Source organism: Brassica napus, chromosome A8, assembly GCF_020379485.1.
Source record: "Brassica napus cultivar Da-Ae chromosome A8, Da-Ae, whole genome shotgun sequence".
NCBI lineage: Eukaryota > Viridiplantae > Streptophyta > Magnoliopsida > Brassicales > Brassicaceae > Brassica > Brassica napus.
Genome location: NC_063441.1, coordinates 8353474 through 8381314, shown reverse-complemented (window position 1 = coordinate 8381314; position 27841 = coordinate 8353474). Strand labels below are relative to the sequence as shown.

The following is a 27841-nucleotide window of genomic DNA, read 5'->3' as shown; positions in this document are numbered from 1 at the left end:
ATTTCGTCGTAAACGCCATGTAATATTACGACGTAAGTACGTCGAAAATTAAATTTTACATCGATATTACAACGAATCATGTTACCGTTATATTTAGGTGAAAAACTTATCGAGTTTCGTTGTAAAGTCGTTGTACAAAAACTATGTAAAATCCATGTAAACTTTCCCTTGTAAAATCGTTGTTATATTTCAACTACCCAACTCGAAAATTTCTCTATATATATGTCATTTCCCACAACTCTCTTCCTCAGAACACACAACTCTCTTCCTCACAAGACACAAACGGAAAAAAAAAAAATTTAAAAAAAAATAGTCTCGAAAATGGTCGGTGGCGGTAGTATTTACGAGTTACGAAGTTGGATGTATTTGCACAAAGATTCCGACGGGAGAGTGACGAATGCATTTCTGAACGGGCTAGAGACATTCATGCACCAGGCGGGCTGTACACCGATCACGCAGGAAAGCGGTAAGATGTTCTGCCCCTGTTCAAAATGCAAAAATTCGAAATTTGCACGTAGTGAAACTGTATGGAATCATTTAGTAAACAGAGGATTTACACCACAGTATTACATTTGGTATCAACATGGAGAGGGTTATGGGGGAAATGAAGCTAGTAGTAGTAATGCTAATTTTGAGGATGCTCATCATAATGAAGAACCGAATCATGTGCATAATGAATATAATTATCATCAAGAGGAGCAGATGGTAGATCATGATAGGGTTCAAGATATGATTAGTGATGCATTTTTAGAAACAACTACAACAATAGCAGATGGAACTGGAAATGTAGAAGAACCTAATTTGGATGCAAAAAGATTTTATGAAATGCTAGATGCTGCAAATCAACCAATCTACACTGGTTGTAGAGAAGGTCTCTCTAAATTGTCTCTAGCAGCTAGGATGATGAATATTAAAACGGATCATAATTTACCTGAGAATTGCATGGATGCATGGGCGGAGTTGTTTAAAGAGTATTTGCCAGAAGACAACGTGTCTGCTGAATCTTATTATGAGATTCAGAAATTGGTTTATAGTCTTGGGTTACCCTCGGAGATGATTGATGTTTGCATCGACAACTGCATGATCTACTGGAAGGAAGATGACAAGTTAGAAGAGTGTCGATTCTGCAAAAAACCACGATTCAAACCGCAAGGCCGTGGGAGGAATAGGGTACCGTACCAAAGGATGTGGTACCTACCAATTACAGACAGATTGAAAAGATTATATCAATCTGAGAGGACTGCTGCGTCGATGAGGTGGCATGCCGAACATGTCCAGAGAGATGGTGAGGTTGCACATCCATCAGACGCAAGAGCGTGGAAACATTTCAACAAGGTACACGGAGATTTTGCTACAAATATTCGGAATGTCTATCTTGGGTTATGCACCGATGGATTTAGTCCATTTGGAATGTCTGGTAGACAATATTCTTTGTGGCCAGTCATTCTTACGCCGTATAATTTACCGCCGGATATGTGCATGGAACAAGAATTTCTATTTTTGACCATATTAATCCCAGGGCCGAAGCATCCAAAACGGTCTCTTGATGTTTTTCTTCAACCGTTGATAGAAGAGCTAAAGCAATTGTGGTCAGAAGGGGTGAGGACGTACGATTGTTCCTTGAAAACCAATTTTACGATGCGAGCAGTTCTGATGTGGACGATAAGTGATTTCCCTGCTTATGGGATGTTGTCTGGCTGGACAACACATGGAAGATTATCTTGTCCGTATTGTCTTGGATCCACGGATGCTTTTCAACTGAAGAATGGTAGGAAGAGTTGTTGGTTTGATTGTCATCGTCGGTTTCTTCCACTTGCCCATCCGTACAGAAGAAACAAGACATTGTTTCGACACAAAAAAATTGTCAGAGACAGTCCTCCTCCATATCTCACCGGCCAGCAGATCGAAGCGGACATTGATTATTACGGAGCTCAGGAAACAGTTAAGGTTGGAGGAAATTGGCATGTTCCTGGAAATATGCCTGATGGGTATGGTGTATCTCACAATTGGCATAAGAAGAGTATATTTTGGGAGCTACCGTATTGGAAGGATCTTCTCTTACGCCACAATCTGGATGTCATGCATATCGAGAAGAACTTTTTTGAGAACATCATGAATACATTACTTAACGTCCCTGGAAAGACAAAAGATAACAAAAAGTCAAGGATGGACTTACCTGATATTTGCTCAAGAAGTGAGTTACATATCAAGAGCAATGGAAACGTTCCTGTTCCCATCTTCCGGTTGTCATCAGCAGCGAAAACAACCTTGTTTGACTGGGTTGCATCGGAAGTTAAGTTTCCTGATGGTTATGTTTCAAATATGTCAAGATGTATTGAACGAGGTCAAAAGTTCTCCGGAATGAAAAGTCATGATTGTCATGTGTTTATGCAACGACTGCTTCCATTTGCTTTTGCCGAGCTCCTTCCAGCAAATGTCCACGAAGCACTTGCAGGTAATTATAAATTTATATATATACCTATGTTACGAAATGTTATTAATTTGATTCCTTTTAAAATATACAGCCATCGGAGCATTTTTCAGAGATCTTAGCACACGTACGTTCAAAGAAGAAGTCATCGAACAACTTCATCAGAACATTCCGATCATATTGTGCAACCTGGAGAAGATATTTCCTCCTTCATTTTTTGACGTCATGGAGCATCTAGTTGTCCACCTACCGTATGAAGCATTGCTTCGTGGACCTGTTCACAACGGATGGATGTATCCGTATGAGCGACAGATGAAACATTTGAAGGGGAAAGCAAGAAATCTTGCAAAGGTAGAAGGTTCAATAGTTGCAGGGAGTTTGACAGCCGAAACATCTAACTTCACATCATACTACTTTGCTCCAACTGTTCGTACGAGAAAAAGAGTTCCTAGAAGATATGATGATGGTGGAGTACCGACATCATATCCAATTGATGGTGTTCCTGACATTTTCTGCGAAATTGGACGGTTTGGTGGTAAAACGAAAGAAGTATGGTGGTCATGTGAAGAAGATAAACATAGTGCCCACACTTATATTCTGCTCAACTGCGAGGATATAAGTGTGGGCACTATGTTTATAATTACTATTACTATTACTACCAGTAAATATTTAGTTTAGGGGTTAAATGAAAGAAGTATGGTGGTCAATATTCTTTATTAAATGAATTAAACTCTGATAGGTCATAATTACTATTACTACCAGTAAATATTTAGTTTAGGGGTTTCTACACTAAGTAAACATAGTTGAGGAATTTTACCATTAAAATGAAAAAAATTCAAAATATTGTAATAGGAGGATAAATTTTCAAAATAATTTTATAAATTAATGTATAAGCTTCTATAAATGACTTAGAACCTCTTATAATAATTTAAAACGTCTGATTTTTATAAATCTATTTATAATTTTATAAATGATTTATAAAGCATGCATTGAATTATTAGACATTAATAGTTATTATGATAATTTATATACAAATATAATTCTTTCTATACGAATACAAAATCATTATATCAATTCAAATAAACACTTTTGTGTATTATTTTATGTAATTTATAAATATATAAAAAATTGATCGCATTATTACTCTTTCATAGTTTCAACAATTAGTTACCGTAAATAATTATTTCTAATATTATGTAGATTATTTGGAAAGTGGTAATTGAATTATCCTTTCCTTTTAGATATAATTATAATAAATAAAATTAAAATTATTGGTCCATCAAATTTTAACAATTTGAAGATTTCATTTATGATCAACACGTAATAAAAAAATCACTTATGTGACTTCTCAATCAATATATAGTAGGATTTATATTTTTATAAATAATTTATAACATTATATAAATAATTTTAAAATTCTGATAAATTTATTCTGTAAACAACGATAAATAATTTAAAAATCATATTAATAAACATGTTTGGATTTTGTAATATTTAAAATAGTTATTATATAATTATATTCGAATACAATTCATCAAGTAGAATATAAAACTATTATAATTATCTTATATAAAAATTTGTTCAGTATATTTTATAGTTTATAAATATTAAAAGTAATAAAATATAACATTATTAATCTTTCTATAATTTCGAGATTTAGTTGCCATAAATTATTATTTGTAATATTCTTTAGATTATATGGTAAGTGATGTTAAATATTTTTAGACTTACCTTAAATTTTTAGATCTAATTTAAATAAATAAAAATTAAAAACAATCGACCAATCAAATTATTATAATTTTTTTGAAACTTCACCTATGAGCGACACGTCATCAGAAATCACTAAAGTGACTTCTTTTTTAATGTATAGGGGGATTGATAGTCTGTGTTACAAAAAAAAAAAAAAAAAACTATTGATAATTCTCTTTTGATTTCGTTTTATTCCATCACTTAGATATTACATTAAATAATAAATAGAATAAACTAAGGGTAGGTTTGCTTGATGTTTATTTGGAATAACATGATATTTAATAATGGTATAAATTTGATTTGGATAAAACTCTAATTATTATACATTAATATTATTTTAACTTTAACTTATATATGCAATATAAAATTTATTATATTATATATAACTTTATTCCGTTATAAAATATAAAATTAAATAATAAATAGAATAAACTAATTTAACTTCTTAATTAATTTGTAAATTATAAAAGCAAATTAAATTAAACTTTTTAAAATTAAATTACATATACACACAAAATAACAAAAACCCTAGATTTTACAATATACTTTCATTTGTAAATTTAGTTAAAATTAAATATTAAATCTATGATAATTAACTATAATTTACAAAGTATTTTTTTAAGAAATTAGATATTGAAAATTAGATAAATATATATTCACTTAATAAAAATAAAACACTAAAGATTTAACTTTTATTTATATTATTTTATAGTACAGTGAAACGGATTAAGGTTGATATTTTTACAATTATAGATTTTTACAGGTCACTTCATCAATCATACAATACATTAATCAAATACAAGACAATTTTAGCAAATACATTTACTCATTTATATTAATAGAAACAAATATTGACGAATGTAAGACATTAAAAGAGGTACATTTCTGTTTCAAACAAATGCCAGACACACTAAGAAAAAAATTATTATTCCTTTTTTAATTTTTTTTATTATTATATAGTTTCTATTTATAAAAAAATGTAATTAGACTATAAAATATTAAATACATAAATAAAATTTGTTTGAACATATGTTATTCCGTAAAACAGAAATATTATAAATTAACGCAATACATATTAAACTTCTAATGACTACTTTATAAAAGCAAAATATTTTTAAATTATGATATTGTGTAATAATATGGGTTAGCTAATATAATAATTACAAATATTTTTGAATTTTATATGAATAAATACTCTTCATCAAATCTAAAACATTTAATATATTAACATCTCAAATTAATGATTTTGGTTTATTTCAAAAATTGAAATCTAAACTTATACACATGTAATAAAACTAAAAATTAACATTTCTCTTAAATTATTTTCAATAATTTTATATATTTAAATTAATAAAATCCACATAGAGTAATAATTATAATTTCCTTAAAATTTAAAGCTTAAACTTTCTAAAAACAAACTAATATAAAAATGCGCAAATTTAAATAAAATTATAAAAAACTCAAAGTATATAAATTATGAATGTAGTTATAATTTACATAATCTCGTGTTTTCAAATGAAGATGAAAATCTAATTTTAGTTCAAATGCATGGTTGTAAATTTGTAAACATTTGCAAAGAATGTAATTGCCAAATATATAGTTCCAATTGAAAACCACAAATGGAAAATAGGAAAAAAGACCGTTTGCGGATTGAGTATTCTACGTTTTCGAAGGAGCCAGAGAACATTTCTTATAGCTGTAACCAAACTTAAACATTATGTGGGCTAAAGAACACATGGTCACTTATGACAAAGATAGAGTCGTGGAGCTAACTTGAACATAGCTGCTAACTAATGATCCTGTATTAGGTACATAATAGACTACGGAAAGTATAACCATTTCCAGTTTGATTGATGTGTTCATGGTCTTTGATTACAGATTATGTGTTTTAAAGCAGCCAAAGAACATTCTTCATATCTAAAATAGAACTTGCAACCAATCTTTGTCTTGATGTGAGCAAAAGAACATATGTTACCTTATTACAAAGATAGAGTTGTGGAGCTTACTTGAACAGAGCTGCTGACGGATGATCAAATATTTGGTGCAAAACAGAGGAGGTATAAGCCATGTTGAGTTCTCCATAAGATTATGAGTTATTACTACAAAGAAGTTTAATTGAAGTTACATAAGGGAGAGATAAGAGATTAATCAAAAGTTTTTCAAAACATTACTGTAACTGATTCAAATAAAATACACATGTACAGTTTATCAATTAGGCATACAATATCATTTTTTCAACTCTTGTGAGTCTTCTTAAGTATGGTAATTTGATAGAGTAAATAAAAAGAAGGAAGTTGAGTGGTTTTGTTGGTATTAGCCGTCTGCCGGTTGAGGCAGTTGCGAGCAACCAACATTTGGTCGAAATGTGGCAATAACATAATTGAATGACTACAACCGTTCAAAGAAGATAAATAGTAGATTCATTTTTGTACATAGATTCAATCAGAAATATCCATCGTAATTCTTCTCTTGAAATCTAATACAATCCGTACTTCGTTTCATTTCGTTTGAAGGCTCTTCTTAATTTGTAACCTTTTATGTTTGAGCTAAAAGCTGTTGTTTTACAAACAGAAATGTGATCTTCATATATGGAGACTGTGTTTACCTCTGTCACTGTATTAGAGGCAACGATCTTGGCGAATTCCATGGTAGAAACACAAGCACAAGCTCTTTTGAGAAAAAAAGTGATGCACAAAGAAGAGAAAGCAATGGTGCATTGATTCAATCAAATTATAGATCAAGCTCTGTCACTGGATAGTACAGTAGCATCACATAACTATTAAATTGCTCGAGAATTGCTGATATGGTTGAAGCGATCAAGATGATGTCACATAGTGTGAGGAATACATCTAACACTAAGGATCAGAATAATTGTCGGCAATAACAGCGACGCCGAATATCCAAAGTGAACATCTTCTTCATTAGAATTTTCAAGGAATAATGCCTAATCACTATACAGGTTAACACAATTAACAAAAATTGACTTTCTGAGATTTGATAGTGAGAAATGGTAAACAAAGCTAACATTTTTGTGATTGATAATACTCGAGAAGAATTTGAGGTAGGAATCACATCCTTACATTTAGATGGAGCTACTTGGCATCACTATGTGATACATGATGATGAACAAAGAGATGTGAAGTTGGAGAACATATATAAACGGTTGATTAGAGAAGATCCGATGAAATTCTTGATTATCTGATTGCAGAGTTGAAAGAGTTAAAAGAGACAAAAATAATACTATAGTATCATGCTAAATTTGAGCTGATTAAGTCACATATTCATATGTCATATGATTTTTTGATGAGTGCATACTTGACGTTGTTGAGAAGTGATAATCAAATGCACATTCGTACCTTTAGACCTGAAACGACAAGAGAATGATTAGTTTTTGGGGCGTTTATATCATGAATAAGCTCATCTTCACAAAAGCCTTTTCAATTTTGATAATCATCTTTCACATACAAAGATCTGCTACCTTGAAAGAAGGATATGAAAATCAATAACACTAGAGATATAGTGAAGCCTAAAGAGCAATGACAACCTTTAAGGAATTTTTTTTTCAATGCAAAATGAGTGAATTCATTTTAGAAGGATTGTGTTACTACTGTAACGAGAAGTATACACCGGAACACTTCTTGAATATAAAAAAAAAACAATTGTTCTTAATGGAGTATGAGGAGTATGAAGAAAGCAATGTGACTAAGGATGCAAAAGGAACATATGAGGTGTTGGAAGATTGTGATATACTCATATTTCAGTGAACCAAATTGTAGGTGTCAATGATTAAACTACTATGAGAGTAATTGTAATGTATGGGAATAAAACGTCGTATACCCTCGAAATTTTTGAGTCAACATATAACTTTATAGAAAAGAAAGTGTCTCAGGTATCAATATCAGATGGCAGTAAGATTTCAGTGTGTGGAGCAGTTCAAATGGAAGTTCCGAAATTATCAATTTCAAGATTACATGATGGTAATACCATTGAGGATGTCATGGCATTGTTTTGAGAATACAATGGTTGCACAAGTTAAGTTTGGCCACATAACTTGTAATTTTTACGAATTGTAAATACAGTGGGTGAACAAAAGAATAACTACATGACATTAAGGTAGGATCAATACATGAGGTTAAGTCCATATCATTGGAAAATATCAAGGAAGGAGATGCTCAGTTACATATGAACAATATTAACCCGTCAATCGATGGTAACAACGACAATCAATATCATAATGACCCATTGGATGAATTAACCATGCAGTTTAAGGATAGCTTTGAGGAACTAGTAGAGTTGCCTCCATTCAGGAATAACCACAATCACAAGATACAACTCATGGATGGAGCTAACCCAGTGAACCATAAACCCTATAGATATTTTGTGTATTAGAAGATGAAATTGATTGCATGGCTCAAGAGTTATTGAAGGGACAATTCAGCCTACTGCTTATCCATATGCTTCATCGGTGGTCCTGGTTAAAAAGAAAGATAATACAAGGAGATTGGCTGAGCAAGGTTGCTCATATCATGGATTTGGCGCATCCTTATATTGTTACATCTATTGTTCAAAATTCAAATGTTCTTGGATCAAGGTTACTAGCTACATGAATTTTTGAGGTCAACTGTCAGTGATCGAGATACAATTTTCTTAGTGAATTTTGGCAAGAGTTGTTCAGTAAGGATGTTCATTGAACACTTCAATTCTTTGCCGGCATGGAGAAGAGCACATTTCTCAAGAATATTCATTAATTAACCACTCGGTATTTTCATTTCTTGAAGACAAACTTAATTTTTTTTCTTTTATATATCTAATCTATTAATTTAGGGATTGGTTTTTATCTACTGTTAACAAGTCATACTAGGACCATCTAAAAAATTAGTTAATATGACATATTTCATTATTTACAATAATAATAAAACAAATATAAATATCATTTTTATTTTTAAGTATAACAAATTCTGTCGAGAAATAATCTAACAAAATCCTACCAACCTTCTAAATATTTTTATAAAATAACACTTAATTAATTTCGTAAATACTAATATAACTTTACAATTCAATATTAATTAAAAAATTATTATAAAACAATAAAATAAAATTCTATACTATTTTTATATATTTTTTAATTATATTATGTATTATATTAAAATAGAAGTACTATATGATTAAATATGGGTAAATTTATCTATTTTTTTAAAATAGTTTCATTTAAATAAATTATCACTCATCATTAAAATGTGTTAAAATTCGTATACTATATTATATTTTTTAGAAAAATAAATTTATTAACATAAGTTAAATTTTTGTATCTACAACGACATATTATTTTATTTTTTATTTTGAAACTCTCAACAATATATTGTTTAAAAAAATTGATATACAAAAATATAATAATTTATAACTAACCTTTAGTTCATATACTATTTAAAAATATGTTATTAGAAAACTATGAAATTTTAATAATTCATTCAAAATATTAATGACAAATCAAATTTTAATTATAATTTTAATATTTATATTAATTATAAAAATATTCTGAGAGATATATAAAAATCTCACCGAAATTAAAATTATTTATATAAAATAATGTATTAATTTAGTAACAAATGTTTTTTGAAAATAATATAATCTCCCACCTCAAATATAGTTGTGTAATTTTCTAAACAATTTTGACAAAATATAAAAATTTTAAAATAAGTATGCAAACTTAAAATGATAATGTTTTAAATTTTTCAAAAGGTATAATCATAGATAATAAAAAATAACTTCTTGAAATGTAACATGAAAAAAAAACTATGTTATTAAAATTAAAGTAATCTAATATTTTGAAGTCTTAATTTAATAACAAAAAAACAATTTAATATCATAACATCCAAAAAATATTCTATATCAATAAAATTTACTAAAATAATATGATGGATGCTACCATGTATACAATTTACTAAAAAATTGGTTTATGTTCACAATATATAATACTAAAATTAAAATTATATACTTAAAATATTTATAATAAATCAAAAGTATACATTCATAAAATAAAAAATATTCGCACGAATGTGCGGGTCAAAATCTAGTAATCTATTAAATTAGAGTCTTGTGACTTTTTACGTGTGATTTTTTATTTTGACCATTCCTTAAATTTTTTTTTATTAAATTACACTTAATTTAATTACAATACCTTTTAATATCTTAACCTTTTATCTGAAATACAAATAAACAGCTTTCCTTCAAAAATTCTAACAAAATGTTAAATATTTATTGCAGTTTATTTTCATAATTAATAATTAAAATTCTGATTATCATTAAAATATAATTAAAATTTAAAATAATTTAAGTTTGATTTAAAAATTAAAATTAAAATCACATAAAATATTTCATTATATTTTACTGATAATTGAAATTCAAATTAATTGCTTTTTGGAAATAAATTTTTAAACTATTTTGTTAGAACTTTTTAAAAAAATATTCTTTTTGTATTTGAAAAAAATTAAAAAATATCTAATCTATTAAATTAGACTCATATTTTGGACCTCATATATTATATTTTAATTTTGAACTATCAAACACGATTTCATCTAAATCATCTAAATTTTATTATATAAAATATTTATAAAAGATCTCAAACCATTTAAAACTGGGTGGAAAATTAAGATTAGGATTAGTAGTTCAAGATGACTAATTTAGAGTCAGAGTTGGTATCGACTTCTGGCTGACACTTCATATACAAATACTTATATTCGGTTTTCAGATCTCAGTAACAACTTACGATACTTCTAGAAGATAGAAAAGAGGAACTCAAACAATCTATAGAACAAAATAAATGTTCAAATGAAATTTAGCCGTGCATGCACTGGTTCTATTCTAGTTTCCTTGTTGAATGAGATATTTAGATTTTATGTTTGTTTTCTACTTTCACTAACCTCACTTGAGCATAACTAAGCCTTCATTGCATTGCTCACATATAGTAATCCTCCACAATCATGCTTGTACTCTCAACCATTATTATTTAATCCTACTCAAGTTCTTCATCAGCTGGTAGCTTAAGATTAAGAGCTTATGGGGGTTCTGACTTGTTCTCTGGAATTAACCTTCTAGTGGAAGACGCATGGTTGTAAATTTGAAATAATCTATCTTCAAAAAACGTAATTGTCATATGTAGCAACTTTAGTGAATATCCAGCCATATACGCATTTTTAAAACTACTTATAAATATAGAAAATACTTGAGATTATCCATAAATAAAGTAAGTTTTTTTTTTTGCTAAATGATAAATAAAGTAAGTTACAAAAAAAAAGAATGTAATTGTCAAAAAAGTGGGACGAAAACCACGAACGGGAAATGACTGTTTGCGGTTTGAGTAATCGTGTTCAGGGTCTTTCTGTACAGTTTCTGCGTTTTCAAAGAAGCCAAAGAACAGTCCTCTGGAGAAAATTCTTGAAATCAGAAAAGTAGAGCTTGGGAACAAAAGAAAACTCGGCGCTATGTGGGCAACGGAAAGTAAAGGAATACATGTTCCCTTATTACAAAGTTTGAGTTGCGGAGCTGATTAGAACATGTTGCTAACTGGAGCAGGTCTCGTGTTCAAAACAGACTACGATCGTACTGATAAGCCGCGTGGAGTTCTCCATACCATTAGATTATGAGTTATTACTACAAAGAAGTTTTTACTCAAGTTACATAAGAGAGAGATAAGATATCGATCAAAAGTTTTTGAAACCCGCTGAAACTGATAAAAAATAAAATACATTACGTACAAGTTAGTTTTTATTAGGCCGACGATATCATTGCTCAGTTCTCGTAAGTTTTTCTTTCTTGAAACATAAAAGAATCCACAATTTTGGAAGAACGAAAACAACACAACGAAATAAAAAATCTGAGTCAAACAATGATCACCGCAAAAGGTTATGAATAGTGAACGACGATTCTGTCGCCGTGGCGGAGGAAGGCGGTGAACGAGGCAGCCTAGAGGAGAAATTGTAACGTGGAAAACGATTAACATTTTGATCCTCGTCTCCCCTGTCAAAGTTAAGCGCATAGCTCGACGGATCATAATGAAAATCCGTCGTGTGGCGTCTAATGTGCTTACCGTGTCCGCCTTCCCCGATCCGGTGGATCAGATTTTTGCATTTTTCGTGCGATTTGGACAAGGTTCGAGTGAGTCTAGGAGATTTGGTCTTGGTGGGGCTTTGTGTAGATGTCTCATTTGGAGTTGTCGGAGATGGTGGTTGTTCAGGGAGACTTTGGGGATGGTTGGTCGTTCGGAAACACCCGGCGATGGAAAACGTTGATTTGAGTTTCTTTGTAAAAGACATGTGATGATGGTTCATTGATTCGCTCATTGTTTTTTTTAGTTTGGCTTATGATCTAAATCTATGCAAAGAGAATAGAATGAGAAAGGAGAGACATTGAAACACAGCCAAAAGAAAATAAGCAAATGTTAAAAGAAGAACAAATCAAATGTTAAACTAAAACTTCGGAGAAGAAGTTGAAAATTTACTATTTTACGGGTATTGAAGTTTCCAATTAAAATGAGGGTTTTTTTTGTTTGAATTCGAATATTACATTTGTTAGTTGTGAGCAAGGGAATATTTGGGATTAAACTTTTTGAAATGTATCCTTTAATCTTATGGAATGGGTGGATGAATTCGCAATCATTTCACAAGACTAGATTTTTCATAGATTTTATTTTATTAATTTTTTATTATTATAGAATTTGTATTTGAGTTTATAACACATATTTATTGTGTGCATATGTTAAAAATCCATATGCTAAGATGAACCTAAAATTCGATATAAATGTGTACACCAATATGAATTATTTATTTTGTCAAAAAAATAAGAGCAATTGCACTCTATATACACGTTTGAAACATTATTTGCAAATATGGGCATGGGCACCACGTCGCTATTTACTGTTTCATTAATGACGCTCTTATCCCTATCTCGTTACAACACTAGTCTGAGTAGTCTATACCTTAGGTTATAGGCCCTAGACATCTAGACAGAGCTAGACTTGCAATAATACCTATTTATACCACTGTTTATCTCACGCGTCTGAAAATGTCGAAAGAAGCAAAGAATCGTTTGTCTACATTATTAGAGCAACTCTATTCAGTCTTTTTGCTTTTCTTAACCTACTTTTTTTATCCTACTTTTCGATAAGCTCGAGAGAACCGTTTGAGATCAGGCGGAGTTTGAGAAGAATCGATGGTTTCGTCGCGACTTGTTGATTTACCCGATTCACCGGAAGGACCGGCGAGGAAGCCGGTTCCGGAGATGATGTTTGCGGCCGGCGAAGAACCAGTCGCGCGTCCTTACTTACCAATCATCTGGAGCGATAAAAAGAATCTTAAATGCGTTGGAAGATGAAGAAATTGATGTTATCAGGGATTCAGCTTTTGGCAAAATCGTCGATATTGCTGCGAAACCGGTATTTTCCGGTCGCTTTGCTCGTTATATAATGTCTAGACAGTTGAAAACGAAGAAGAAGCACGAGGCGTGGTTCCGCTTTGCTGGAAAACCGATTCGGTTTTTGTTACGGGAATTTGCGATTGTCACCGGATTGCCATGCGGGCCGTTTCCACGGAGATCAAAGATGAAGTTAAAAGAATCCATAGCAGAGAAACCCTACTGGCCGGTGATATTTGGTAAGAGTGAAGTTGTAACGGTGGCTTCTGTGATCAAGATGCTTCGGAGGAGGACGGTAACTGATAGGAAAATCCGTATCAAATATGCTTGCCTGGCGATTCTGTCCTCCGTTCTTCTTCCAACAAGCTTGAAGATGAAGATTTGTAGAGAGCATGCAGAAGCAATCGAAGATCTTGGAGAATTTTTTGCATATCCGTGGGGAAGACTTGCGTTTGACTTGCTTATGGTTAGTATACGAGAGCGGGATGTGGTGGCCTTGTCCCAGAGCAACATCGCAGTTAAAGGATTTGTACTTGCTTTACAACTGGTCATGGTTGAAGCTGTCCCTGCTCTTACTGAAGTTGTTCTGGAAAGCTGTTCCTCTTCGGAAGCTGATAGTGAAGATGATGGTTTTAATCCCAGTGATAGATTTGGGAAGAAACAAACCCTTAATACTGCACATGCACGTTTTGTAGACAAGACAGACAATGTAAGTTAGTTTCGTTTGTTGCCATATCCGTTATTGTTGTGCTGTTTTGTTCTCTTTGCAAATATACCATGTAACTTATTGTGGTATGTATTTAGGTTCTGGTGCACAGTTTATTATTGGAAGACCCTGAACGTCCAATCGACGAGTCGACTCTAGTTTGGTCTGACGAAGAGCATGATGAAACTGTTGAAAACATGATTGATCTTATCAATGTGAATTATCAATTCAGTACTTCTCATTTTGTTGGCGGAGTTAGCAGAAGTGAAGTCGATCGTCTGCGAGAAGCTTCCTCAGTATCTTCGAAGTCGAAGAAACCCAAGAAACCCGTTTCAGTTCCTCAATCCAATGATGCTGGTTATATCGCAGATCTCGTCATAGAACGATTGAAGCCGCAGCTCCAAAATTTCAATAACAAGATCGAACAGTTCTCTACAAGGGTCGAGTAAATCGAGGGTAAAGTAATTGGAATTGTCAATTGTGTGTTGTCGAACTTCAAAGACGAGATAGGCAGATCCGTAAAGGCAATGGTTCCAGATTTGTGCAAAAACTACGCCGAAGTTCGTGGAGTTCCAGCACCTCCCACTGTTGTTACAGGGAATGGACAGTCTATATCTGCCCACCCAGACAAGCACGTTTTAGATGGTAATGCGAACACTATCATCAACATCATTCAGAACATAAGTGAGTACCCTACACCGCCTTCTTCGCCGCAAAATATTCAGGTACAAGAACATGTAAAAAGTAGGTAATAGTTCACCATTTTGGTTATGCTTGAATTTTGGTCATTGATTGCTTCTCTCTAATGATTTATAGGCCGGTAATAAAACTCCGTCGATCGAAGGTGTTGCAAAACCCGGATTTGCTAGTCCTGATCCAGCTACGGATTGCGGTGCTATGTCATCCCATAGTCAGAACCATAGTAGGCACACTGACAACATCATTCATTTGGTATGATTATTATGTTTTGTAAAGGATACCCAACGTTTTAATAGCTTAATTTACTTGTGCGTCAAGGCAGTGGAACGTCTTTTTTATTTACCTCGTTGTTGTATATTAAATAGGATGTCAATACGGTTCCGCCTCACTTCATCGAGGCACCTTCTTTCTCTCTAAGACTTACACAAGAGGAACATATCCGATCTGCAGAACCTCTAACACACCAAAAAGTAGCCAATGTGACAACTATGTCTGATATTAACGTTGGTGATAACATAGTGTACCCGCAATCTTTGCGTAAAAGCAAGCGTCAGAAGACTTTGCCTCCAGCCCTTGTACAGGATTACTTATGTGGTCCTCATATCGAATCTTGATTGCATCGTCCACGGGAATCGGTGTTTGTATGCTACGAGAGAAGGGAGATAGAGAGGAAAATCAACGTTCTTTCAAGGAAACTTTCCGTAAATGTGTTAGTGCTCTTATTCCTACAATGCTTTATTTTGAATACCAAATAGCCGTTTGTGTAGACAGTTTTAATCTAGGGTGGTTCTGTTGTGTTAGTGTTATCAACGTTGGTGGATTAGCTGTTTCCTCAAAAGAAATGCTTTTTATGGCCGAGAGATCACGGCTATACCCTGGAAAGGTTAGCAATGAAACGTCATGTATAAGTTTAATGTAATATGCTCGTAACGTACTTCTTTCAACTCTGTTTGAATCAGGTTGTTGATATACTGATTCGTCTTGTGCGATGTGTGGTATCACTGCCGACATCTTCGGAAAGGAATTATTATTTTCTGGATACCAGATTTGGTACTTCAATTGTCAGGAACTACCAAAAGTTTTCGAAAGCTAAAAAAAAGGAGTCCTTTAAGTTTCCCAAAGGAGTTGTGGACTTTTTTGGTGAAAGAGATGCCTCTCCGCGGTTGGGTATACGTTACTACTTCCCACTCAATTTAGGGAAAAAGCATTGGATTGGAGTATGCTTTGACACATCTAGGGGTAAACTCTATGTTCTTGACTGCAATGTGGCTTTATTCAATGAAACATCGATGGATAGATTTCTTTATCCATTCCTCTAGATGTTGCCATATCTGGCAAGACAATTTGGTAAAGAAATGGGAGCGCAATGTGTTACGCCTTATAAGTTTGATAGACCAAAGTCAGTTTTCCAAAGTGATAATCCCGCAGATGCTGGCTTGATCGCGGTGTTGTTAGTGGTTAAACATGCTGTATATGGTTTCGAGGCGTGTAGGCATTTATCTCCCGAAACGGTTGCTGATGAAGGAAAGAGTGTTGCTATAATGGCTTTGGAGTCGACAGAGAAGCTGTAGTGTTATATCTGTTGTATGATTTATTTTCTTGTCCTGCTTGATTAAGAAAAATATTAGATCTCCATTATGTTCAACTGACTATGTATGTGTTGGTTGTTTTATACTGTTATCTGAGACTCCTGTTGTGATTGAGAGGTGACTGTTTCAATTTTTCAGATAAGTTTTTATGCTAATGATTTTAGTAATCGGTTATTGTGTAGATTTGTTTTCCGCATTACATGCGTTTTTTCCCTTCGATGGGTTAATGGTTTGCATGGATACATGGGTTTGTTCACCCCAAATTAATTCAGGTTACTATCAAAAAACCTTACAAATCATTTATCCATTTTCGTCCCTTATATGTGCTTCGTCATGCAAATAGTTTTATTTGCTATAACCGGATATACAAATGCAAAATTAGAAGTGTAGTGAATACTTGATTTATGACAATACCTTACCCACTATTAGATGTTATTAAACAATACATTGTTATTTATCTTATAATCTCGGGCATTACAATATTCCTGCCTCATACATACCATGGGAAGTATATTACAAAGTGGTAGTTATTCTATAACTTATTTTCCCATTTATCCCCCATTCATTCAAACACTTTCATCATCCGAGATATACCATTTTTAACTTATAAATTGTTTTTTATATTGCAACCTTGCATGTTGCTCGGCTGTGTCCGGATTTCTTGCATCGACCACATAGATGTCTCTTTCTTGGTGTTTTCATCTGCACGGAAAAAAAAAATTATGATGCTTCTCGCAAAAAAGTGTTATTAGTTAGTATATAACCTACCCTTATTTCACCAGTAGACAAGATCCGGTTTTTACGAGGTTTTCCTGGTGGTCTTCGAGTTACAGGAGGGAATATTGTCACATTTCCACACTGCTCTTCCACGTTTAATTCAATATCTCCAGCTGCATCACAAATGGGGTATACAGCTTCTGCATATGAAGACTGAAGCTTCTCCAAATTGTAGAACTCAGACACAAGAGATTCGACACTGATTTTTTCCTTTATAACAGCTGCTATGGCATGTGAGCATGGAATCTTGAGCGACTGGAATGCAAAACAACTACACAAATTTGTTGAGAGGTTTACGTGGAATGAAATTTCATTCTTGTCTTTCACATCAAACTCTAATGCGGTGATCCGGCTAACAAAAAATCCCCCGCTCTGCTCGAAGTTTCCTTCAAGTATCTGTAGAACCCGTGGGCTCAAACGGCCACTTCCTTCGCTGATAACGTTGCGACGTTCCGCAAACCATGTCATCAGTTTTGAACGAATAAATTCTATCATAGACAACACAGGGTACTCCCTTGCCTCGCGAAGTACAGCATTCCAAGACTCAGCCACATTGCGTGTCATAATGTTGTAGCGATTTCCTTGAAAATGAGATCTATCCCAATGCTCAAAACCGATACTTATCAGGTAGTCAGCGCATGAGGGATTAATGGTCTTTATTTTATCGAAAGCGCTGTAGAATTCTGCAACACGAAACGCCCTAGCTGCCTTCCCTACCAGGAACCCAAGATGTTTGTTTTTGAAATATGTGCGGATGTTGCGTTTCAGGTGCAAGATGCATGCACAATGTTTAGCAGTCGGGTATACCTTGTCATATCAAAATAGTTAGCATATATATATTTTCTTAATAATATTTGTTCAAAAGAAGTAAGTTGGATCTGCTAGGTAAGTACCTTTGCAATTTCATAGTAAATTGAAGAGTGTCTATCCGAAATGAAGACAAGAATTTCAGAGTTGGGGACAAATTGTAAAAGCATTGTGAAGAACTACTCCCAAGCTTTGTCGTTTTCACTGTCTACAATACCAATTGTCAAGGGAAACACTTGGTAGTTACCATCCTGTGCTGAAGCTGTTAGTAAGCAACCGGCAAATTTACCCCTTAAGTGTGCTCCATCTACAATGATGACATTGCGCATGTGTTTAAACCCACTAATAGATGCACCAAATGCGAGGAACATGTATTTGAATCTATTGCCAATGGTTGGATCGTTTTTAGTATGAATATCTGCCAGTGTGCCTGGATTTGCAAGAACAAGTCTATTTAAATAATCAGGAAGCAAATTATAAGAACTCCCTGAAGATCCTTTTGCGTTTTCTTTAGCCACCTCCCTTGATCTCCATGCCTTCCAATACGAAATTCTCACAATGTGATCACCCAGCATAACTTGAACTATCTCATTTGGACGTGGGCCCATTCCATTTCCAACGAACCTTGCTCTCATCAATTCTCCTATAACACCATGTGTAGCCTGCTCTTCGTATCCTGGAGAAATTACAAAGATTCAGTTGCAAATAGTGGAAAGTGTCGGGTGTAACATTTTACATATAACTTTGCGGCAAGGTACATCATAATCTTGTATTTTCAAAAATCAAGCATTATTGGATTATAACTGGTTTTATATCTATATTGTGTTGTCTCATGTATAACTCGTTATGCGTACGTAAGTTAATTTTTGTTAAATTAATCTATGGTAGTTATTAAAAGTTACCAGCTCTTTCATCTATTGAACATGTATGTTGTAGTTGAACACGGCGAATTTCAAAGTTTTCCACATTCTTCAACTTAATGGCATGAACTCGCCACATGCACTTTAAACTGACACAACAAAGCACCATCCTGTTGGGTGAGCAACGAGTGTGTCTGAATCTGAATTTGTGTCGCAAAACATAAAGTGCCATATGGTGTTTGAAATCGTCCCTACTGTTAAATACCTTTCCTTGATAAAGATTATCATATCCGATTGTTTGGTTCCCTACAAATTTGTTGATATTTAGTAAACAGCCAGTTGGATACTTAAAACATATTTTACATTGATATTGATATTTCACATTACAAAAGGTCGTTACACTTAGCCGTTTCACCATTTTTTGCATCATTGGTTCACAAAGAGAAAACGTTACACCCCGTACGATATTTTACACAAAAAGACAACATGCAGCTTATTGAAAGTTATTATTTAAAAGTCGGGACCCAACCCACCGCTAACATCCTCGGCATCGGAAGAGGAATCAACGTCGTTCACCGAATCAACACGAGCAAAATTCAGTAATTATAGCAAGCGAAGGGTTGTCTATTTACGATGGTCACGCCCGTATAAGTGTTAGTTTTTTTATTGACCCTTTAAAACATGATTTGACAGTGTTAGGTTTCAAATGTAGGTGGGACAATAAATTCTCGTATTAACCTCACACGTTTTTCTACAAACCTGTCTATTAAATTTCTATAATCCCTCTCATACCAACCATAAAACAGACCACAAAAAAACTCCAACAAGTGACCCCAATAGTATGGAAGCTCACGTACTCCCAAATCTTCCCCAGGAAATTGTGTGCAAAATCATTGAGCTTGTCGGAGAGGAATCATTTTACAATCTTGGCCCTTTTCTGCGGGCTGGAAAACGCGGTTACGCCCTCGCACACGAGCCCTCAGTCTTGAAGAAGTGCGATGTTAGTGAAATGGAGGCTGGGTTCGTCACATGTCAAATACGCCAAGGTTGTCAGTTCCAGGAGTTTCATCTCAAATGTGTCAGTGCTGGCAACAGAAAGGCAATCTACTTCGAAGGTCTCCTTACAGCACCGAGCATAGGACTTGAGGAGAGTATTAAAATATTGGAACCAAATGTCCTAATGCATGGATTCTCAACCCTAGCTGTCGCCATATTCAATGTTTGTCTTGGCAACGACAAGGAAGCGAGCAAAGTGTTTCAGCTGTTCGCAGCATATCACCATGACCTTCGATCGGATGATACTTGTGAAATGGGAGAATCCATAGAGAACCAATTGAAAGCCTTTGGAGCGGAAGACCTGAACTGCAACAAATATGGTGAATCATTCAAGTTCCCGGATGATGGCGTTATCAAGACACCCAGGTGCGTGTATGGCCATGATTACGCAGACAACTTAGAAGGTGATTGCAAAAACTGCAGGCTATTTTGGATTTGCGTCAACATTGCAAACATCCTCTAGGACTTTATCTGTTTAATCTCGTAGACCTAAAGTATTCGTCAATGTTATCTCTTTAATCTCGTAGACCTAAAGTATTCGTCAATGTTCTATGTTTTCTCTCGTATACCTTAAGTATTCGTATACCGTTTAATCAATTGGGCTGTCCATGTCCAATGGGTATGTCCAAATTGTACGTAGTTCAAATTGTCCAAACCCAAAATAGAACCATAAACCATTCCATGTCCAAATGGTTTTAGCCCATCTAATTTGGACTTAAAAGGTTTCAGTCCAATTTCACAACTTTAAATTTTGTCCCAAATATGGACTTAATAGGTTTCAGTTCTTGGTTAACCCATGGTCATTAAGCCCATTAATGGAATTATTCGTAGACCTAAAGTATTCGTATACCGTCAGTATTTGAATACCTTCAGTATTCGTAGACCTTAAGTATTCGAATACCTTAAGTGTACCGTCAGTATTCGTATACTGACGGTATACGAATACTGTCTGTATTCGTATACCTTCAGTATTCGTAGACCTTAAGTATTTGTATCCTAATTTTACCAACATTAAACATGCAATAAAAGACAGCAATAATAAACAGAAATCATAAACTATATTAAAATATAATAAAGAGTTCGAAAAAAAAAAGAGTTTAAAATAATTACAAAAAACACTAAAATTCAAAATATTTAATAATATTAAAAGAGGAGGAGGTTCCTAGTCGGAGTCGGAGGTGCTGGAGTCGGTGCCGGAGCTGCATGGGTAGTTGTCCATCCTGAACTGCCCAGAACCCAATGTGTCGTCGGTCCTGTCGGACGCGTCGTCATTCACGTCCGTCTCCATCTGCATCCAGTCCCAGTATTCACCTTCTTCATCGTCCTTAAACTCCGACGCTCCTTCGCCGTCATATCCGTACCCGTCATCCTCCGGGTCACCTTTTTCCTCCGCCTTGCGAGCACGTTTGCTACTGCGGGGGTTGGGGCTTCTGCGGCGGCGTTTGCGAGGGGTGGATGGAGGTGTTTCCTTTAACCCCTCCTCGACTTCCTCCGCCTCCTCGAACAGGGCCTCGAGTGTGGCGAACTCATCAGTTTCCAGACCCTCGCGGATCTCTTCCTTCAATCCGGCCTTGGCCAACTCGATCAACTGCTGCTCGGTACGTTCGCCGACTATAGGCAAACTGTAAAAGAATCGCTTGTATTTTGCGACGGTCATTTTGCCTTGGCTGATATCATAAACTATTTTTGGAATGAAAGAGGTTTGCAGAGAAAGAGGTTTGCAGAGAATTTGTTTAGAAAGATGAAAAAGATATTAAATGACAACTTAGTGTTAGAGATATCGGTCGCAATAGCTTCGACGTCAGCAGCCGGTGGAGGGGTAGCCATGTAACTCTCGGCTGGGGTACCTCCTGGTTCAACGAGACGAAACATTTAGTCAGCTCTTAGAGTTTAAGCTAAGATTACAGATTACTTGTAATACAAGAAAAAAAAACTCACTGTTTCCAACATTTGCACGATTGTTGGTGGCGTCCGGTATGATAGGCGCCAATGGTGAGGTTGGAGACAGAGTAATGATGTTCTCATTCTCATTTATTCCATCGGAGGATCCGGTGTATGATTCATTATCGTTATCGGCGATAATTATGAGCGTTGGCGGAGGTAAAGCACTGACCCTCCTATTCGGTCCAATAGGATGACCTACAGTTCCATTGACAGGAGGAGGAGTTGGGTGCACATACACCTCGTAAGTCAGCTCATCTCCCGACATCTCATTTGTCTCTTCCCAAACCGGAGGAAGGCTCGGAAGCCCCCCCTGAGGCTGAACTCCTAAAGCTGTAGATTAGTGAACGGGAGGCGGGCCTTGGTGAGTTTGAAAGGCTCTGTCATACTCCTCGATTGTCATCGGTTTCCCATATAAGACTGCAAAGAATAGTCGTTTCTATCAGTCTAATGAAACGAGTTTACCACAATTAACTATATATATTTGATGCGAATATACATATATCTAAAACAAACAAGATGTTATTAGTCATATTAATCAAAGCCTATTTAATATTTGAACATATCCCTTATCGGTTTCTTCTTAGTAATCAGGTTTATTATAACATTAACAGCAGAGTAACTTCTATAATAAGAGGAAAAATTTAAATACCTTCATCGTCTGCACCATAGTTTGCTGGATCATCAGGGGATAAGGGAAAGCCTGGTTGCATCTCGATGATGTCATCCACAGTGAGACGGTGATAATTAACAGGAGGATCATCATCTTCACCGGGGATAGAGTACACCATTTCTATCTCGAGGGCCACACGGAAAACGACGAGAAGTTGTGGCTCGTTGAACATTATTTCCAAGAGGTGTTTGCTACACACTATCGTATGGGCTCCAACCAAATCTTGCACGTTTAAAACAATAATCAGATGTTAACACCTTGGACACAAAAATAAGGTATAAAGGTTTGAAAAATTAAAAAGATCCACAAACCTCTGATAGCTTGACGATGTTGTTCCTCGGTAACCCCTTCTTCAAGGTAGGTTTTCTCACCGATAGTGAAAGGGTAGCGACAGAGAAACTGGTATTTGGCAACTGGCTCAGGACCGCTAGTTACGTATACCACTGGTTCTGTCATGTACTCTCTCACGCTAGCTAATATCTCAACATCCTTGTCGCATGTGAGATTGATTGGAGGCGTTCTCAAAGCTTCAGGCAGGCGCATCCACTCAGGGAGCTGGTAAGTTAGAGCCACTGGTGTTAAGATTCCAAGGCAAAGCCTGATACGGATCATCTCAACAAGCCCCTCGAAAGAATCGGTCCCGGTTATCATTATGGTATCTCCACGAAATCCCGAGTCCTCTTCGAAAGTCCAATCCCCAGCAGCAGATTTAGTCCAAAGACCTTGGACGAGCATAACGACTCTTGCCATCTGCAGATCATAAGTTAGATTCTGATTTAGGGTTTCGAAACTTATGTGTATTTATTCCAACCGTTCGATAACTATAAAATAGTAATAAATGACAAAAGAATAATAGAGAGAGAGAAACCTGGAACTTCTTGTTTGTACCCGGAAGATTTCTGCAAAATCTGGATTTTCTGTTTGTTCACTAAGAGTCCTTAGCTGGTAGTCTCCATTTATAGCAAGAAGAAGTGATCTAACCATGGTTAGTTTACCATTTCCAGTTAACCCAAGCATTTTATGCGGCCGAGAAGCTATTCTAGGGTGATGATACCCTATATGAGCTAACAAAATATCTCTGACACACTCCAATATTATATGATTATATGAAGAGCATAACACGGACGATTCAATCGGTTTGATTGGGATTATCTCGGTTCTGGTACATTTTAATTGATTGGATTTCGTCGGTTCGACCCGGTTTATAACTCAATCGGAATTACAGTTTCTGTGCGGTTTGGTCTACGTGTTTCGAGTTTTTTAGGAGACTTGTGGAGCCACGTCGTCTACATTTACACCACACAATATTTTTCACTATAATTAACAGACGACATTATTTTCTCAAATCTCTCTCCTTCACAGAGAATACTTTCAATGGCGTCGACTCAGTATTCATCGTCGGAATCATCCTCTAATAATTCCACAACACAAGGTCCTTTGTGTCACTGCTCGCAATCGACAATTTCTTGCATATCATGGTCCGATGATAACCCAGGAAGGCGAAGCTTACGGGTTTGTTGTTTGGATCGACAAAGAACGACAATGTCTCTGGCAGAAGCGAAGTTTACTTGAAGCTCGTGACAAGATGCGGCGTCAAACACACGATATAAACGCACTGCGAGAAGCATTGGATAAGGCTAATGCTCAGGTCACCGCTTTGGAGGTTTCTCGTATCACCGGTCGAAGAATCGAGTTTCTGAAGGCGGTTGAAGAGCTTCTCAAACAGAACGTTAATGACTCTGACAAGAAATTTCGTAGATTCGTGGTCTCCTCCTGGGGAGGATTCCTTGTAGCAGCTGCTGTCCTCGTTTATGCTCTGAAAATGTAGCTACTTTATGCTTGTTTGTATTACTTGTTATATTGTCATCCAATCGGTATGTCTTTGTTGTTCCAGATAATTGTGTTTTTAATATTGTTGTAATATATTTGGATTTAATCCTTATTACGGTGTTGTCTAGATAGTACGTACATGTGGGAATCGTATTTGATCAAAATTTCTGTATCTATAAAATGTGTTCTGTTATATCTCAAGTTCCTCAGCTGGTTGTTGAATTATTTTGAATCTATGATATATATTACGAAAAATAATTAATTAATTTTTTGGTAACAGACGCGGCGTTCCATTACTACTCCTCGGTTTAAACCATGCGAATTAAATCGTTGCGACTCCTCCGTAGAATTAAATCTCCGACTGATTTGACCATACGAAATAAAGTAGGAAACTTTATTGTCGCAGACAGAGTTCACTTAAATTTATTTACGTGTTAAAACCATAAGTGTACGCGTGTTCGTACACCAACGAAGAGAGAGATGAGAATACCTTAAGTTCATACATTAATTAGTACAAATATGTATAAAGAAGATGTCTTCTCCGTGTCAGAAGGTAGCCCTAATTTCAAACTACATTATGAAGCTTACGTAACCGAGGGGGTATAATGATGACTTCGTACACCTTAACCGAGGGTGTATAATGATGACTTTTGTACACATTATGAAACTAAATTAATTTAAATGGGTTTGCTTTTTAATTGGATATGGATAGGCCCATTATAAGATAAACAGTTAAAATTTGATAGAAGAGTACAAATTAACCTTTGAAATGATAATAGATCCGAGAAATGCTAAGATGTACGAAAATTACATAACAGATCCGAGAAATGCTAAGATCAGCGATCCACCATAATTAATTGCTTAAGCTCTTTGATCTCCTCACGCATTTGCGCAAGTTCAAATTGCAGCTCACGGCGGAGCGACACCTCCTCAGCATACTGACTTCTCAAGCAATCCAGCTCTTCCTCGAGGGCAGTAAGGCAGTCATGACGGATGTGCAAACCATCGTTCTACAAGAAAATATATTAGATTTGTTAGCTAAAAACAATACCATTTCCGTTAACAATGGAGGCAAATTTAAGTATTGTCAACTCCAATATTACCTTAAAATCTTTGCATACGTAATAGTTTCTTCCTCTGTCATCAGCTTCCACGGTGATAGCTCCACCGCAGATACACTTCGTTGGAATTTTGTAATTGGCATAGACACAATTGCTCACCCAGTCATACTCCCTTTTGTGATGTTTCATCTCTTTATAGTAAGGATCCGTCATTTTGTGGTACTGGTGAGTGTGGTGAAGAGAGATTGTTGAATGTTGTGAAGAGAGATTGTTGGGTGTTCTGAATTATACTTAAATAGTGCAAGATTGTAACGGCTATATTTTACTTCAAAAGCATTTCTAACGGTAATATTGAGAGGGATATATTTATCATTTTTTTTTTCAAACATTGTTATTGGTTCATAGAATTTTAGTAGAATCATAAAAAATGACACATTACAAAAAACCACATCAAGAGTTCATTACTCATCCGATTTATTACATTACAAAATAAAGAGTTACTTGAATATGATCACCAACCCAAGTAAAACTAATATAATAACCATTCCACCAACAAAGTATTCGAAGCCATTGGTTAACCTTGTTCTCTTTTCAGCTAACTCAGACACTACCTTCTCTAGCCTAACCAGCTTCTGCTCAGTCTCATTCTGGAGTTCCTTCAACTTGTTAAGTTGTGGGTCATAGTCATTCAAAAAGGTTAGAGAATCTACCTTTTCAGACAATTGAAGTGTGTGCGTATCCCTGGCTCTCATCTCCTCCATAACCGCATCATCCCACCATTTATGAACATGACAGTCTCCATCATTAACATTATCACACGTGTAGTATCTTCTATCTGGATCATTTACAGTGCGAGATGTTGCTAGCTTAGGCCGACCACCACAGTAGCATGTCTGCGGGAATCCAAATTCGACCTCGGGTTGCGGAGGGTACTGAACCGTCGAAGCATAATTGTAATTTAGATCAGCTTGGTCCCGACGAATAAGATCTTCAACTTCACGGTCTTCTGTGCCGCTGGAGTCATGCCCACCATAGTCCTCTGATTCCGAAGGCTGGCTATAGCTATAATCAAGTCCCATCTTTAGTATAAAATTGAGAGTAAAGAGAGAATCACAAAAAATCTGAAATATAGACGACACAAGCACTCATACTTAAATAGATTGAGATTGTAACGGCTATATTATTATTGGATTACAATACAACGGCTACATTGTATTTAAATGTCTTTCTAACGGCTAGATTGGCTACACAGATATCGTACACCTCAAGTTGTAAACAAGTTACATCAAATCAAAAGTCATCAAATCTTCAACTATGTTTACCTCAAGTTGTAAACAAGTTGTAAACCATATTAAGGAATGACAAAAAACCATACATATCTAATAAATTCAAGAAGAAGCTCTGCGTAAAACATATCGCAAAATAGCATTATAGATGTGTTGTAAACCATATTAAATTTCCAAAAAACAAGAACTCTCTTGTCAACAATACATAAAATCTCCTCTATCCATAACCCATCATTGTAGCGGTTCTTTACAAGACTTTTTGTTGTGACCTGAGATATGACATCGACTACATGTGTTTAGTTTCTTCTTCTTCGGCCCCTCCTGAAAAAAACATAACAGCCTTTATTCAGAAAATATCCATGACTACAGTCAGATGAGATTAGGTCGTACCGGTATTTCTCCTGCAGAACGTTTACGCTTGGTCGGTGGACGTCCTGGTGGTATCTTCGTCTTTGGTGGTAACATGATAAGGTCACTAACCTCCGAAGGTATGAAAATATCTTGCGGATCTGGAACCGGGAGTGTAACACCCTTTGTTGTTTCATTCCATGTCTTTTTTAGATAGGCGTCTGCAACGAACTCTGAGTGCTTCAAGTTCCGAAACATAGCCGCAGCAATGGCATGTCGACATGGTATTCCAACCTTCTGGAATTCAAGACATGTGCAAGACCTGGTTTCCAAATTAACAGAACTCCCGAAGCCGGTTGTTTTTAGAGTTACCTCAAATTCAAAAGCAGACAGAGGCATCACAGCGTACGCTCTTGCGTCTTCTAGATTGTCCTCCATCAACTCGTCAACAGCCGGGGGGATCTCACCACTCATTTTCGATATCTTTCGCTGTCTACTCACAAACCAACGACTAATCATGCGTCTGATGAACTCAAATAACGCCATTATCGGGGAATCGCGCGCAAGAACTAGTGCTTTGTTGAGAGACTCAGCTATATTCGAGCTCATTAGATTGTACC

At 35.2% G+C, this 27841-nt stretch overlaps 2 protein-coding genes across 2 annotated transcripts; one reads left to right on the top strand and one right to left on the bottom strand.

Moving 5' to 3' along the window:
* Window positions 1-11570: 11570 nt before the first annotated feature.
* Window positions 11571-12746, bottom strand: BNAC08G08060D. Its single transcript, XM_048738569.1, has one exon. It carries the CDS (start codon window positions 12517-12519, stop codon window positions 12070-12072), a length of 450 nt encoding a protein of 149 aa, XP_048594526.1. The 5' UTR covers window positions 12520-12746; the 3' UTR covers window positions 11571-12069.
* A 641-nt stretch (window positions 12747-13387) lies between these two features.
* Window positions 13388-14743, top strand: LOC125576905. The gene is made up of 3 exons (XM_048737429.1): window positions 13388-13461; window positions 13568-14297; window positions 14393-14743. The coding sequence occupies exons 1-3, from the start codon at window positions 13388-13390 to the stop codon at window positions 14741-14743; spliced, it is 1155 nt and encodes a 384-aa protein (XP_048593386.1).
* The last annotated feature ends 13098 nt before the right edge of the window (window positions 14744-27841 follow it).

Excerpts from the sequence above, each read along its gene's own strand:
- LOC125576905 (XM_048737429.1), top strand. The coding sequence starts at position 13,388 with ATGGTTTCGTCGCGACTTGTTGATTTACCCGATTCACCGGAAGGACCG. Across the intron at positions 13,462-13,567 it reads AAGCCGGTTCCGGAGATGAT|GGATTCAGCTTTTGGCAAAA; the intron begins GTTTGCGGCCGG and ends TGATGTTATCAG. Across the intron at positions 14,298-14,392 it reads TTGTAGACAAGACAGACAAT|GTTCTGGTGCACAGTTTATT; the intron begins GTAAGTTAGTTT and ends GTATGTATTTAG.
- BNAC08G08060D (XM_048738569.1), bottom strand. The coding sequence starts at position 12,519 with ATGAGCGAATCAATGAACCATCATCACATGTCTTTTACAAAGAAACTC.